This window comes from Macrotis lagotis, chromosome X (assembly GCF_037893015.1).
Source record: "Macrotis lagotis isolate mMagLag1 chromosome X, bilby.v1.9.chrom.fasta, whole genome shotgun sequence".
Classification (NCBI taxonomy): Eukaryota; Metazoa; Chordata; class Mammalia; order Peramelemorphia; family Peramelidae; genus Macrotis; species Macrotis lagotis.
This window is the reverse complement of record NC_133666.1, coordinates 169,615,895-169,633,184: the sequence shown is the minus strand read 5'-3', so window position 1 is coordinate 169,633,184 and position 17,290 is coordinate 169,615,895. Positions and strand designations below refer to the sequence as shown.

The window sequence follows — 17,290 nt, the reverse complement described above, 5'->3', positions numbered from 1 at the left end:
TGGATAAGTTTACACCAAAAAAGAATAAACTCTAGTAATTTTTATTATGTTCAAAAACTTTAAAGTTTCAGCATTCTCTTTCTAAAAACTGATCAAACTAAGTCAGGAGAGTTGCATTGCCAGTAGGCTGGTCAACAGCTGATTATTTCTTTGATCATGGCAATTCATGGCAAGGATGGTTGGAGGTGGGGATATAGCAGAGGGAAGAGAATATGAAAATATCCTTAACTCTACATGGTACTCTCCAATTCTGCAGTGATGGCAGCAGAATGATAAAACAGGAAGCAGAAGGTGCAAAGAATCAGTTTTATATCATTAAAACTTTGATTTTTTTGTACTTTAAAAATAATTAGATCCTTGATCTTTCACCAACTCACTGGACATACAAATGTAAGAAATAAAGCACATCAGTTCTGAAGTTCTTGGTACAAATGAAACCTCAGCTAATGGAAAGTTGGCTCACAGAGGCAAATAAAAGAAACAAGAGATGTAGTCTTGTTGCTCATTTTTAAAAGGCTGGAAGAAACATCATTTCGTAAGACACCCATATTGCTTATAGATTATGGACCAAAATTAATTACTAGTGATAAAAAAGTAGGGAAATATATCAAAGAACTTGGTTAGACTTTGCAAATTAAATCAAAATATACTTTCATATTCAAAGCAAGGTAGGAAGAGGTGAAGATGATGAGAAATATATTAGAAAAACATGGGTCAAAAGTAAGAATTGAAAGATCAAAAATTTACACTATGAACATATCGTTGCTTCTCTAATTGGAACACTTCAAGTAAGAATAAAAAGCAAATGTAAATTATTTCTAAGAGTTTAACAGTAAAGGGGGGGGCAGCTAGGTGTCGAAGTAGATAGAGCACCAGAAGGTGCTGAATTCAAATCCAGCCTCAGACACTTAATAATTACTTGGCTGTGTGATCTTGGGCAAGTCACTTAACCCATTGCCTTAAATAAAAAAAAAACAGTGAAGGAGAAGAGAGGTGCTGGCATCAGATCTCTGCTTGTCTTTAATACATTCTCCATGGTCAGATTAACAATCAAAGTCCAGATAAGTGATAATGAATCATTTTTCCCAACTCTTTGCAGAAAGTTGATGGATAATGGGTGTAAAATGATCAGGCACAACCAATATATGGATTTGTTTTGTATAACTATTTTTATTTATAAAAAGGTTTTTTGGTGGGTTTTTTTTTTAATGGAGTATTGGAAAGTCATATAAAGGTAAGGTAATGATAGTGACATCCACAAAGAGAGGGAGAAAATACAAATGAATTATTAACTAAAACATAGAAGAGAGCAAAAGATAGCATAGGACAGTGCTGGACCTAATATATTAAATCTGAGGTACACTTTTTTTGGTAGTATAATTTTTTTGGAAAAGTCATACATAATTGAAATTTACAGGTTCATTTATAGCTTTTTTTTTTGTTTTTTGATGGAGAAATGTTATGATTGTTCATTTTTGCCAAGTTTATAATATTAAAAATGAAAATATAAATGAAAATAAAAATAAAAACTCAGTCCCCCCCCCCCTTATTTTCCCATAAAAATCACCCTAGCTCACGTATCACTCACTCCCTATTCTCAGTTCTCAGTATATGGCTATAACTGTTCATCTGACAGTTAACTGCTGTCTTGTAACATCTATTATACCATTGACTTATATTGTTGCTATTTAACTCTTGTGCTGTTATTCCATTTCTTTGATTCAATGCTCAAAAATATCTATTAGTTTCCTTTAGCTTACACTGGCCTAGCATTTTTTTTTTTAGTTTTTTTGCAAGGCAATGGGGTTAAGTGGCTTACCCAAGGCCACATAGCTAGGTAATTATTAAGTGTCTGAGGCTGGATTTGATCTCAGGTCCTCCTGACTCCAGGGTTGGTGCTCTATCCACTGCGCCACCTAGCCGCCCTGGTAGCATTTAAGGCTTTCGTTTTTTCCCTTTCATATTCCCCAATCTCAGCCCCACCCCCATACTACCCCAGCAACAATTAGCATTCTCTCCCTTCTAAATTATCTCAAATGACTCCATCTGATCTTATTAAATGTCATACTAATCTAATCTAACATTTACTATGGTTATTTGGTGTAATCCAAACAATATACTCTACTCTCCTTAGGGGCACAAACTAGAAGAACTAAAGCGTGTAGCAACAAGATTTACATATACTAGATGTGTGAGACTAAGTGAAATCATTTAATCATGACTGCCTCAAAAAAGAAAAATTAAAAAGAGAAATAAAAAAATGTGAAAATGAAAATATGAGTTTCCCAGGAGCTTGAGAGTCAGTAAGAGGAAAAGATAAAGAACTAGTATGGTTCTTTCTACTTCAAAGTCCTAGAACAAACTGTTTATTTGGAAAGAAGGTATAAATTTATTTTTCAAACTTCCAGAAAATATTTTAAGATTAAAAGAGGAATTAAATTTTAATTACAGCCAAGAAAAATACAAAAAAGCTCTGTTCGATGGTATTATAAAATATGAACCTATTTATAGACTACCTTTTGTAGATTCAGACATTCATTTTACTGACCTAGTATTGTTTCCCTTCAAAGGCTTCATTCCAGAATTAAAAACATCCTGGTTAAAAAAACTAAAAATATAGTATAAAGATAAAATTAATCTCCATTCAATCTCCAATCAATTGTGATTAAATTATAAAGATTATATTTATGCTATTGAATATAAATATATGTTATCTGTAGGAAGTAGGAACCTAGCAGAGATTGTTTCCATCTTTACATCCCCAGTTCCCAGAATAAAAATAGATTTTTTAGCTGAATGGATTATGAACATAATAGAGAAGCACTTTTATTCTGGATATCATTTTGTAAGGAAACAATAGAAAACTCAATCCAATTATGTGGAATTGTGCTCTTCAACATCACTCACCTTGCCGATCAAATAATGAATCTGCAGCTGTGGCTTTATTTGAAGGAGCTTCTGTGATTGGTTTGAGGTATGTTCGATATCCCTTTAAAACAGAAGCCATAAAGCGTAAAAATGCTTCCTGGATTTCCATCTCAAGTTCAGTCATTTTCTTCTGCCAGGAGAAATCTGCTTCTATTGGAGTCATCTCCACAGCTGAGCCTTCTTGTGTTTTTCTGTGAACTATATAATGAAAAGGATAAAAAAAAAACCAGAAATCAATTATCAATCAATCAATAAGCATTAATTAATAGTCAACTATTTGAAGACACTGTGATCTCAGAAAAAGCAAAAACAAAGATAGCTCTCATTAAAAGGGACAAGGAAGAAAACTCATTTTTTAAAAAGGGGTTATAGGCAATGAAGTCATATCATTATTGTTGAACTTGATTTTTGCTTTTGCTTTGTTTGAGATCAGGATTGCTACGCCTATTTTTTTTTAGTTCCGCTGAAGTGTGATATAGTTTGCTTCAACTTCTTACCTTTACCTAGTGTCTATCTCTCTAGTATAAGATTCTGGTTTTTAATTCATTCTGCCATCTACTTCTGCTTTATGGGAGAGTCCATCCCATTCACATTTACAGTTAAGATTACTAATTATGATTTTCCCTTCATATCTTTCCTCATTTATACTTCTTTCCTTTCTTTTTATTCCTCCTCACCAATATCTTGCTCCCTTTCCCCTTTAACTTTTCTTTTAATTTTAACTCTCTCTCTACTTTTTACTCCCTACTCTCCCTACTTTTCCTCAACTATAACAGTTCTTTATGTCTCTTCACCTGGTATTATTTAACCACTAATGCCTTAGACTTCTCCTAGAATAGTCTTTCTTTTTATGTCGTTACTGTTTTAATCTTGGTTTGTACCTACAACCCCTTTGTCACAATATACTCCTTTTCTCTGTCCTGACAGAAATATCATTCTCAAAGACTGGTTGATTGATTGCTTACTGCTTTAATGGTTGATAAGAAACATTGCCTCATGCACTAAGTACACCCCTGGTTCCCACTAGAAATACAGTTCTCAAGAGTCATAAATCACATCAAATTACAATTGATTTATATTGTCCCCCCTTTTTTTAATAGTGTCCCTTTTTCAAGAACCCTCCATGGATACACAAATCTCATGCACCAAAGCATCATGCAAAGTCAAATCATTTCATGAACTGTTTATTATCACCTCCCCCCAACACACTCCCTCCAATTGTAAACAAAATTGCTTCATGATCTTTTATTGTCCAGTTTCTCTAAATACACTCTCTAAACATAGACCTACAACTCTCCCAAATCAAAGTATCAAGTACACTCTCCCTCTAGCTTTCCAACCATGACAGATAAACCCTTGTTTCCTAAAGTATGTATTAACTCAAGAACACTTACTAATTTATTTATGTCCAACTCTTCTAAATAGGCTCCCACTCCCTGTCTCAATTGTACAACCATCCTTTAAACTAAACTATTTAGTAAAGAAAAAGTCATTTTGGATTTAATAATGTATAGAGTCTCTTAAGTATTCTTCCTCCCTCCTTCTCTATAAGAAATATCACTCTCCTAGATGGAAGCAGCTCCTATCAGCAGTTCAGAGAGCTAGAACAACCCTAATAGACCAGCTATGGACAATGTTATCCCCATCCAGAAGAAGAAAAACAATATTAACCCCCCCCCCCCCCAGAATCTGATGCACATGATATTCAATTTTTTTTTTTTAGATTTTTCAAGGCAATGGGGTTAAGTGGCTTGCCCAAGGCCACACAGCTAGGTAATTAAGTGTCTGAGGTCAGATTTGAACCCAGGTACTCCTGACTCCAAGGCCAGTGCTCTATCCACTGCACCACCTAGCAACCCCATGAAATTCACATTTTAAAAAATTTCTCTTATGTATTTCTTTCCCTTAATCCTAATTACTCATACTGAAAATGACTAAATTGTAAACATGTTCAACACAAATGTGTATGTACAATATAAACCTGACTGTTAGCTGTTGAGGAGAAGGGGTAGGAAGGGAAGGTGGAAGGACATTCTGTAACTTAAAAATATGTGTATGCATATGGATGACTTGAAAAACTTTCATAACATGTATCAGGAAAAATAAAATACCAATTAAAAAAAATAGAAACACCACCCTCATAACCAACATAGCACTCATTTCTCATTTATATCCATATCCTCTAAGTACATTTCCTTCAAATATATTCAACCACTTAACTATCCTAAGAAATATACAATTCTCAAGAGTTACAGGTGTTACCTCCCTCTGTAGGGATATATAGAGTTTAATTTTTTTTTTTTTTAGGTTTTTGCAAGGCAAATGGGGTTAAGTGGCTTGCCCAAGGCCACACAGCTAGGTAATTATTAAGTGGAGACCGGATTTGAACCCAGGTACTCCCGACTCCAAGGTCGGTGCTTTATCCACTATGCCACCTAGCCGCCCCGAGTTTAATGTTCTTGACTAGCGTTCCCCCCCCTTTCTGTTTACCTTTTTTATGCATTTCAAGTTTTGCATTTAAAGAACACATTTTCTGTTCAGTTCTAGTCTTTTAACCAGAAAAAATAGCCATTTTCACTTTGTTGGTTCAGCCTACCTATGAATAATTGATATTTCTGCAACAGTTTAGATCTCTCTTTATTTCTGTGAAAAGCATTTTGTCAACATGTTCATATAATCTCTGGGTTTGTCTTGGCAGGTAGACTCCCATGTATTTTTATTGTTAAGTTGTTATTTAAACTCGAATTTCATTTTCTATCTCTTGCTATTGTGTTTTGTTTGAACTTGAAAATCCTCTCCTCCATCCCCTAACAAAAAAATTTGTTGCCATTAGCTTTTTTAATTTAAAAACAATTTTAAAAATTTATTTCATTGACTATTTCCCAGTTACATGTAAAAATTTTTTCATAATCATTGCTAGAATTGTGAGTTCCAAGTTCTCTCCATTCTCCTTCCTTTCTGAGATAGCAAGCAATTCCTCATCTACATAAAAATTTAGAAAATAGATGAGCCCCAAGAAGCACAAAAGAAGTATTTTATTAAGGAAAATTACAGGACAATAACAATTATAAACAAAATTAAAGGGTTCCTTTTAAAAGATTAACAAAAAAAATCACAACTTGATTAAAAACAAAAAAATCAAATGATCAAAATAAAAAGGGAATGAAGTATTGTGTTGTATTCTTTTGAGAATAGTACTTCTTCTACATGAAAAATACTTCACACTTACCTGAAGACAACTGGGGATACAATTTCTTTAAAGTACTAAGCAAATTTTTACAAGGCTTTTTGGGAAGTTGTTTCCAGTTCATGCTCTTTTTTTCATCAGATCTATTTAATAAACAAAAAAATATAGTAAATGCAAAGTGAAGTATCTTATTTTAATCTTAGATGTAGGATGGTACAGTGGATAATCATTCTAGAGACTAAGGTTTGAGCTTGGGCAAATTCCTTGAAGTCTAAGATCCAAGAAAAGACTCTAAGGCTATTTATAACTTAATAAATGGTCTTGGACTAGAATTACTGCAGCTAAAAAATCATTAACAGTCACATCAAACAGTAGGCTTCTTCTTTTAGTATGTTAATGAAAACAATGGGATAGAGAAAAAATTCAAGTAAGATTTAAAAACAAATGTGGAAATGAATCATCTACCTTCCAGTCAAGTCATATTTTTAAGACTGCCTTTTAAAAAAAAACATCTTAAATATCAAGATCAACACCGGTGAACATATAAATGAGAACTGATGCTCTAGAATAAGAATCCTCATTCAACATTCGCTTTGAGCAGGCCCTCTCTATTTTGTTTTTCTTCTTTTGGCTATGTCTTTACTAGGCAAGAGTAATATGATAGTTAATCCCAAGATTAACTATCAACCCTTCCAGAAAATTTATGAACTTGATCTGCTGTCACTCAAAAGAGCAAATGACCAAGTTTTGCAAGTATAATTAAAAACAAGTACATATAATTCCTTTACTTAAGATTAAGGCCTCCTGGTTTCTGTTCTTTTATATCTTAAATAGGATGATATTTTTTTTTCACTTTTTGATCTGAATTTTATGCTTAAATTACATCTTCTAAACGTGTTATTTCTCAGTTCCATTAAAGGTCAAAGAACCTTTTTTAATTATACAGTAACCAAGGCACTCAAAACTGTAATTGAGATGCATCAAGTATGGCTGAAGCACTCATCTAAAGCCAAAAATCTATCTCTCAGCTCCAAAACTTCATATCAAAGTTCTAAACACAACTCCATCTGATATATATCTGTCCCCAAGTGAATCTAGCAATAAGGCATTTTTACTACAAGACAAATATTCTACATAATTTACCTCATGTGAACAGTCAATTCAGCATTTAAAGGCAATCAAAAAACAATTAGAAAGCATTTCTAAGTAGTATCTTACAAAGACTACATTTATCAATTTTTGTTTGCTAAATCTTACAAACCAAAGTACTGATACCAATGAGAAAAATATTAGAGACCAGAATGTAAAAATAAAGCAAAAGTAATGCTGGAAAATAAATGAAATTTTATTATTTGAAATTTGAGAGGATAAAAAATAAAATGTTTAAAATTAAGAGTGCCTCTCAATTGTGGAGGGGGAAGAGGTATGAAAAGGAGAAGTAGGAGGGAGACAATGAAAATCTGAAAATAAAATAAAACTGAATTTTAAAATTATATCCAACATTCACATAATTTATTCAATCTGATAACTGAATAGGAAAGAAAATAGTAACAGTTGGAAAACAGCCCAAAAAAGGTCAGAGGGAATATTAAAAAAAGAGATCTCACTAACCATACACATAAATAAGGAGTCTTAAAATATGTAATACTATAAGTTAGCTAGTTTTTTATTAAAACTACATGGAAATCCTTCAAAAGTAATTTTTAATTGATATAAATACTAAAAAGGGATGTTTAATGCAAATTATTCAGTGCTCTTTATCAATGAACAAGTCTCAATATATTCAAAACCATAGGAGCTTAGTGGTCTTAAAACTACCTATTAATGGTACATTCATTTTAAGATTGAACCAGGGGGTCAGCTAAGTGGCCCAGTGGATAGAGCACCACTTCTGGAGTGAGGAGGACCTGAGTTCAAATCCAGCCTCAGAAACTTGAATTACCTAGCTTTGTGACCCCAGTCAAGTCACTTAACCCACTGCCTTAAATAAAATAAAAAAAGATCGAAGCAACATAGCCTTGATTCAAATACGTTCTTGTGAAAAGTCATTTGGAATTGTTCAAATGGTAAAAACTTTTTTTTTTTTTTGGAGGGTTTTGGCAAGGCAATGAGGTTAAGTGACTTGCCTCACAAAACTGGGTAATTTAAAAAAGTGTCTGAGACCAGAATTGAACTCAGGTTCTCTTGATTCCAGGGCTGGTGCTCTATCTACTGTGCCACCTAGCTGTCCCCCAGTAGAAACTTTTAAACAGAAAAAACCTACTCTTTGGACTCTCTTGATGTTTGTTCTCTCCTTGCTCATTTTCTTTTAATCTCACTGGTACCTAAGCACAGGAAGACTAGCAGCAGGATTCAACTCTTCTTTATAATACTCTCTAGATTTTACAGGTAAAATGTTAGAAAGGACCTTACAAAGCATATAGTTGAATTCCTTTACTAATGAGGACATTGAAACATTAAATAACTCAGCCAACGTGACAGAGCAAAATAGTGAGAGGGCTAGGGTGTGAGCCTATATCTCCTGACTTCCAAGAACAGTGTTCTAGGACTCTATCTGTTCTCTAGATCCCTAATGTTCCATGACTAAAACATTTTATTACCTCTGAAAAATGTGGTATAATTAATATTCAGGTTCAAGTAGCACTTACTTGGCTCCTATTTATAAGAAAGTATATCCCTAATCAGAACTTGAATTGAGCTCTAAAAATTCATCTATTCTGGGGCAGCTAGGTGGCGCAGTGGCTAAAGCACTGGCCCTGGAGTCAGGAGTACCTGGGTTCAAATCTGGTCTCAGACACTTAATAATTACCTAGCTGTGTGGCCTTGGGCAAGCCACTTAACCCCATTTGCCTTGCAAAAACCTAAAAAAAATTCATCTATTCCACTTCTATTGAACCAACAGGAAGAAAAGATTTCAATGAACAATTTCTGGCCCTGGTCAGTATATTTCTTCCTTTTCATATATTATTTACATGGATTTAAAAAGATTTTTCTTTTATCTATTTCATCAGATACACGTAAAAAATGTTAAAAGTAAACTTACATATAAACCATATTTGTATCCAAATCAATACAAACAACATCCTGTGGTGGATCATAGAGATCAAAGTATCTTGAGTCAACTCCAACTATAAATGGTAATGGAGCACTGAGCACTGCTGCCAAAGAGAGAGGACAAAGGGGGATATACGGGCACTGCCACTGAAATGGAAAGATCATCTGGAAAAAAAAAGTGTAATAAAAACAAATATGAAACTTGATACCAAACAACAAACTCCATGTACATGATTTAAATTACTTCAATACAATGGAAAGAGTATATTAAAGTTTCCTCTCATAGCTACCTGAAAATGATAATTTCATTTCAAAAAACAACCTCACCAGAAATTCTAGTAGTAATGTAGTTTAACATGAAACTCTAAGATTAAACAAATTACTATTAAATAGGTATATTATTTCTAATGCAATACAAATATCAAATGTTTTCTTTGGCACCCTATGCATTCTCATTATTTTAGATGAATAGCTAATGCAAAAGGAATTGATTATGGAACCAAATGATAGAGGCTCAATGAAAATTTTGGGCGAATTTTATCAATAAACTTATTTTCTTTTCAAGGACAAATCTACTGAAAGTGCTCTAATCAAATGGTAAAAAAAAAACGATACTTCTGACATCAATTTAATCAACTGAAAGTTTCAAAAATGTTTTCAATTAAAGCAATAATAATCCTTTCTCAACAAAAACTGAATCACACAAATATTTATTAAGCATCACTTATGTTTGTGTGCAAGGTTGGTACCAAGGAAAGACCTTGCTCTTATAATGGGAAGCTATAATAGAAAATACTCAGATATAATCCAAAGTAAGGAATGGTAAATGAGGTATAAGAAGGAGAAAACCCTTTTGTATCGGGCAGGAAAGTAATCAGAGAATGCTTCAATAAAGAGATGGTACCTGTATTTAACCTTCAAGGAAGAAATGACAAAGCTAAGGGAATATATGGCAGACATGAGTCAAAGTCTATGAAAATATATGGAGGAAGAAGGCAGAATGTCATTTTCAAGGAACATGAAAGTAATAAAGCAAGGCTGGAAAGATAAGCTAGTGCTAGAATATGATTGGCCTTAAAAGTCCAACTACAGAGCAGATTTTTGAGGAGCAGAGATTAGATTTGTAATTTAAGACAATCACTTGGTACTTGTGTAAACAACAATTTGAAAGTGGGAGTATCTTGAAGCCAACCAGGAATTGTTACAACAGTCTTACCTTGAGTAAAAACTGTTGATAGAAGCCTAATGAGAACATGTATTCTAAGTGGAAAAAAGGGGAGTAAAGAAACGAAGGGACAGAATCAATATTTACTGATAGATGGGTGAGGAGGAGGAAAAAGGCAAGGGTGATTCTGAGGAGGATGACAGTGTTCTCAAAAGAGAAATTGGGAAATTGGGAGGAAAAACTGGAGTGCAGTATGTAAAGGTTACTAGATTGGGCATCAGAAGACATAGGTTCAAATCCCACTTCAGAGTACCTACATGACCTTGAGCAAATCATTATTCTAGATCTGAAGGGGCCTTTTCAGATTTAAATCTATACTCTTATATAGAGATCAATTTGGGAATGAGAAATGAAGTGGAGAATACTAATAATGAATTTTATAGACCCTATCATCAAGCAGTTAATAATTCTTTATTAAAAAATAGCATTTTATTTTGTCCAATTACATATAAAGACAATTTTTAAATATTCAGATTTTTTAAATGTTCAGTTATCACACAGATAGGTAATCATTATGTATCTGAAGTTGAATTTGAACTCAGGTCCGCCTGACTCCAGGGCTGGTAACTCTATCCACTGCACCACCTAACTGTCGATAGTATTTTTCCATCATGAGTCCTTTGGACTGATTATTTTTCTTGAATCATTTGAATGCCAAGAAGAGTTAAGAAATGATGCTCTAACTATATACAATGTTCTGGGGTTTTTTTGGTTGTTGTTATTTTTGCAGGGCAATGGGGTTAAGTGACTTGTCCAAGGACACATAGCTAGGTAATTATTAAGTTTTTCAGGTCACATTTGAACTCAGGTCCTGATTCCAGGACTGTGCCACCTAGGTACCCTGTTCTGGTTCTTACTTTGATTTGTATCAGTTCATATATGCCTTTCTAGGTTTCTCTAAAATCTTCCTGCTTATCATCTCTTACAGCACAATAGTATTACATAGCACTAAAATACAACAACTTGTTCAGTCATTCCCCTCACTTGATAGGCACACCCTCAATTTCCAATTCTTTGCCATCAGAGGAAGAGTTGCTATATATGGTTTTTATACATGTGGGTCCTTTTCTCTCTATTATGATCTCTTTGGGATACTAAACTAATAATGGTTTTGCTGGATTAAATTGTAAACACAGAATGAGTTTGTAGTTTTCAGAGGGATGGTTTTTGGGAGGTGGGGTATTAATGATAGGTATTTTTATGATGAGCATCAAAAAATATACCAAGGAGTCATTAACAAAAGAAAGGTTCCATATGCAGCAAAATATTTACACTGACTGTGGTAGCAAAGATCTGAAAATAAGATAGATGTCCATCCAACAGGAAATAGTTAAATTATGGCATATGAATGCAATGGATGGACTAGCACGTGCTATAAGAACCAACATGAAATATTCAGATAAGCATGAAAAGACATAAGTTCATGCAAAGTGATGTGAGAGCCTCAAAAATATACATTGTGACAAATATATAAAAATGACAAAATAATAAAAAGCTGTATGTTCAGAATAATCAAGAACATGTCACCAAAGAAGAAATATGAAAAAATAACTCCTTCCAGAATTTTGAAATATAGTATAAAATGTCAGTATTTTAAAAGTTTTTGCTGATTTGTTTTTCTATTATCATCATCATTATTATTATTATTGTTATTGTTATTGTTATTATTATTATTATTATTAACACCCCACCTCCCAAACACCATCCCAGTCAAAATTACAAAGAGAGTTAGGGAAATTTTTTGTTTACAAGGGATGGCTCCCTAGGAAGTGAGAACAAAGAGGATTTATAAAAACAAAAAGCATCAGTAAAAATATATGTATATAAAAAAATGTAATTTTTTTTAAAGTGCCATGGACTAGAAGAATTAACCAAAAGAAAATGGGAACTAAAAGAATATAGAAGCATCTAATTTTTAAGGAATACACAAGAGTTAGTAATAGATGTCAAACATTAAAGAAATACCTTTAGTAGATCAGCAAATACAATTTTTTAACAATTATCACAAATCGCTCCTCTTGACTTATCTGAATTCCACTTTTCCTTTATCATTGAGCTCAAGTTCTAGTTCTTCCAATTACCTAAAAACAGTGATTTCTTCTTCCATTAAATCCTACATGGATTTACTTTACTACTTTTACACTACTAAAGGAGTCATTTATCATATGCTGTGATGACTTCATATACATATGCATATACTTTATTTTCCTCTCCAAGTTGTAAATTTCTAAAAAGCACATTTCCTGCCTTATGCTTCCTTTTTATTCTCCACAATTCATCACATATTTTAAGAGTTAGATGGAACTTAAGAGACTAAGCATTTCATTTTACAGATGAAACTTAAGTTAAAAGAAGTGGCATTACTTACTGAAGAGCACATGGTTAATAAAACAACTGAAGTATTAATTAGGTACTTACTATGGGGACTGAACTAAACCATAAGTGACAAAGACAAGACTAGAACCCAGCTGGGTTTGATAATAATTCTTGGATGCTTTCTACTGCATCATGTCTTCCTGATTTCAGTATAAAAGGTACATCATCATCTATGCTAAGTATCACTAAAATTCTGCATATAACCATAACTGTAATTTCCAGTTAGAACAAACTACATAACTAAATGACTTGGTAAAATGAGTCTTTATTTTGTTCAATGTTCAGTTCATATATATATATATATATATATATATATATATATATATATATATGAATTTATGGCTTTCAAAATATCTAAAAAAAAATAGAAACAGCAACAATGAAAACCTGACTTCTCTTTCCTAACCATTCCCTCATCCCCAAATGTGCCAAACTGGAAACCTTTTTTATTTGCTTGGATTTCTATTTGTCCCAGGTTGAGCTTTAATACAATTTATTATAGTTTCCCTGGTGTAAAAGTTTTTAAAACCTAAAATGGTATTTGCTTTTGGATTTTACTATAAAAAAGGCAATTTTGATGCTATAAATTCTTAGAAGAAACCCGATACTTACAGCAACAACAGCTTCTGCAACCCCTGTCAACACAGCTGGTCTAAGAGAATGAAGCAGGATCTTACTTTCAAGCAAAACAAAAAGAAGCAATGTTGCACAATTTTCAGGACCCAGATTCATCAACAATGTGCTGAAGTCGGCTCCACTGGAAAAATTAAAAATAAAAAAGACTGATAATAATTAAATTATATAACACTTTTAAAAGATTTATTTTGAACACAAAAAAATGGTACTTTGATTTTTTTTTAAAAGAACCCTGAGGTAGAGCACTAATCTTCTGAAAATAAGCAATTTAATACAAGAGGATCTATCTTGATGCCAATATATGATACAGAATGTAATTACATAAAGACAGAATTCAGGTATTTAAGCAAATTTTATTCTCAATGATCATTACTTAAAATTGTATGTAAGGCCAAATAAGGTATTTCTAACTAATGTTTATATTCATTACTCCCATTTGTAAAAGGCTAAATTTGTTGTTCTTACTTCCTTATAATAATTTTATTAGTAATAAAAATAAATTTGCTTGTGATATTGAGTGTAAATGACAAAATTATGAATGAGGTTTTAATTTTAGCTTTTTTTTGCCCTCCAAAAGAAATGAGGGTTGGGAGAGGAAAAGAAGTTGTCAAAAAGATGGTTATAAATGGTAAGGTTTTCAGAATTCACTTGATATTAAATATTGTTTTTTAGGTCATCAGCATGAGTTGCAAAAATTACTACATTTTTTACCTTAATGTTATAACTCAAGTTATGCTAAAAACTGGTACAACAATGTAAATATATTAAAAACTAAGTTGTAACTCCTCAATCTTGGGTAAACAAGTATTTATGCTCCATATTAAGCCACTAATTACATGATTCTTGTGTATAGCTAATTCTAAATAAAGATACTACTAAAAATACTTAGAGAAAGGAATCAGTGAGGGAAGGGGGCAGATTTTAGGAGTGGCTCTTAATCCATACATGGTTTCATATAACATATATTATGACTAAAGCAATGAGACAGATATCTGTAAGTCACATTAAAAATCAGTCAAATTATTTGTCATAACATATACATAGGCAAATTTCATGTTAAAAAGCATATTTAACAGAAGAGTCATGGAAAAAAATCACTAATTTTTGTTCTTATGCCCATGATTAGATTCAGATGACAGTCATATGGCATAAATTGAAATGCTGTCTTAGAAAGGCTGATAATTCCTTTTGATGACTTTACAGAAGTATTTAACTTAACCTAGCCTTAAAAACATTAAGATATTTGCCTTCTGATTAGTGATACATAATTTTAAATATCATTAATTACCTTAGTGGTAAAGGTGTAAAAACCGGCTGGGACAATATTAATGCATCATGGACTGATAGCTGTGAAAAAGCAAGACAATATCTGAATTGGCAAAGCCAACCTTATAAACTAAATATTTACATTTAAGTTAAAACAGTTTGCCAATATAATAGGCAGGAAGGTGGAGTCAAGGTGAAGCATCTATCATAGAAGGACACTAAGTCATATTTACTCAGCTTATTTAAATGTCTGACCTAAATGATGAATGAGGTTGTTCTATCCTGGTGGAAGAATAATAGAAGAGGATGAAGTGGCAAAACAAGGAAAAAGAATTTGAAGGAAAAGCTTCTAATGAAGTGAGAAGATGTGAACGAGAGGAGAAGAGTTCCCAAAGAGAGGTCTCAAAAACAAAGAAATAAAGAATTTTGCACCTAAAAGGTATGTAAAGAAGGATAAATTTTGCAGTGACATAATTGGAAAGACATTATTTGTCTCTGAACAACAGTCAAGGAATTACCTCTGCTCAAAGTTTAATTTTCATATAGATAGTTTAAGCTTCATATAGATAGAGAACAGAAAGGGGCTCAAAGAACATTTCTTCCACTCTCCAGGTTATCAAGAAGAACAAAGAAGCATTTCTTCAGATAAACAAAATTAACACTTCAATATGAAAATAAGAAATCTGAAATATAGGAGAATTTTGATGTGAAGAGGTTAAGAAGTTTAAAAATAAAAAAAAGTAACATGATAAGTCTTTCCTGATACACCAAGCACAAAGTGCCACCCACCCCCACCCATGCATACCTTTGCTCTATTTCCGTATATATTATGTTATCTGCTTACATAAATGTTTGTTTACATATTATTTCCTCTAAGAATGTTTCTCCTTGAAAGCAAGAATTGTTTATCACATCTATATCCAGCCCTTAGAACAGTGTCAGATACATAGTAAGCACTTGAAAATAAACAAAAAAATTACCAAATAAAGCAAAAGGATAACAACAAACAAAAAAGAGGAAAGCAAAGAAACCATGACAGAAAAATCCCCCAAGGAAACTGAAAGATATAAAGACACAAGCAAAAAACAAGTTCTAACATAAGAACAAATATTGTTAAGGGAAAATGAAATAGAATTCTCCAAATCAAAAAACAAAACTGAAACAATAACTGTACCTGAAGAAAAGAGAACAGATACACTTGGAAGAAGTTGAAGGGTATTTTAGAATCACAATGAGTTAAAAAGTAATATGGAATATCTATAGAATGGGAAATAAGGTGACTGAAGGGAAAAAATCAAGACAATGATCATAAGAATCAAGTAGGAAAGATTGTGGAAAAATCTTAATGGAGCAGTAATCTCTGTAAGCAAAAGAGACAATCAGGAAGATAATTAAAAGCTGAGAGGAAAAAAGCAAAATAAAAAGTCATTCAAATGAACAATAAATAATCATTATTATATTAAAAGTACTGTATATAGTGCTGAGGAAACAAAGATAGAAATCAAAGTCTTACCTTAAGAACTAATAAGAATACTACTATATCATTAAGAACTAATAAAAATAATACTGTATCATGTACAAAAATACATAGTAAAAGAAAAAGTGAAGAATCAAAGAGAAAAAATGAAACATATTTGGCTATTGAGAATCTTCCATTTTATCAATAAACACAATACTAATAGATTAGACAGATAATATAATAAGTAATGCAAAAAATAAAAGGTATTTCAAGAAGGGCAGAAAAGGCTTTAATGTAGAAGGCAGTACATAAAATGATGTTTCTAGAAAATGTCAGATATTTACAAACAAAAGCAAGAGAGCAAGCCCAACAAGACAAGCTGGGAATTATAGATTTCCCAAAAAGACATGAAGGGAAAAAAAGATCCTAAATATACTACCAGAAAGCATATAAGAGAAAAAAAAATGGGAGCAGAAAAAAGAGCAATTTGCAAACTCACTGAATCCATAAGTGTCAAAGGGGAATACTCAATTTAACTTAACCAAAAATTACAGAATCAAAAAGCAACTAGCAAGAAGTAATTTGCAAATAAACAAGGACAAAACTGAATAATACAAGAATACTTTACCAGGATAAGAAATGAAAGAAGTCAGAATGAAATATGCCAAAAAGTAAAAGACCAGTTCAATATGATCCTGCCTTCTCAAAATGCAGTTCTGAATTATTTCCGTCATCAAGACCATCACTGATAGTCAAGATGGCAGATAAGGAGATTAACAAGGACATTCCCCTTCCCCAATCTACCACAGCCCAGTTCCCACTAGCTGTCAAACTGAACCCATCCACAAACCTTCTACAAAGAGAAATAGAGTTCCATTTCATTCTTTACCTTTGGACTATTTACCCCTTTAACAATCATTAGGCAGGGGCCATCTACCCCACCAAAATATTCTTAAGAAAACAGCATTTATTGAGCATTTACTATGGGACAGGCACTGGCTTGTCATGGACCTCACCATTTGCTCAATGGCTGCCTGTAATTTAATTTGTCATGAAATTCAAACCAATTTTACGGACTATCTCCCTCAATTAGTATGTGAATTCTTGGAAAGAAAAGACTGACTCCCTTTTCAATTGGTATATTCAGAGTTTTTCACTT

At 32.6% G+C, this 17,290-nt stretch overlaps 1 protein-coding gene across 8 annotated transcripts in view; it reads right to left on the bottom strand.

Moving 5' to 3' along the window:
* DENND4C (DENN domain containing 4C) overlaps positions 1 to 17,290 on the bottom strand; it is a 158,329-nt gene that overhangs the window by 76,332 nt on the left and 64,707 nt on the right. For 7 of the 8 annotated variants that reach the window (XM_074199885.1, XM_074199889.1, XM_074199890.1 and 4 more), the window contains 5 exons: positions 14,695 to 14,753; positions 13,383 to 13,527; positions 9,159 to 9,334; positions 6,158 to 6,258; positions 2,908 to 3,126 (listed from right to left, as the gene is read on the bottom strand). In XM_074199885.1, the coding sequence (XP_074055986.1) occupies positions 2,908 to 3,126; positions 6,158 to 6,258; positions 9,159 to 9,334; positions 13,383 to 13,527; positions 14,695 to 14,753 (700 nt within the window). The remainder of the gene's footprint in view (positions 1 to 2,907; positions 3,127 to 6,157; positions 6,259 to 9,158; positions 9,335 to 13,382; positions 13,528 to 14,694; positions 14,754 to 17,290) is intronic. The other variant, XM_074199893.1, reaches the window with a different exon arrangement.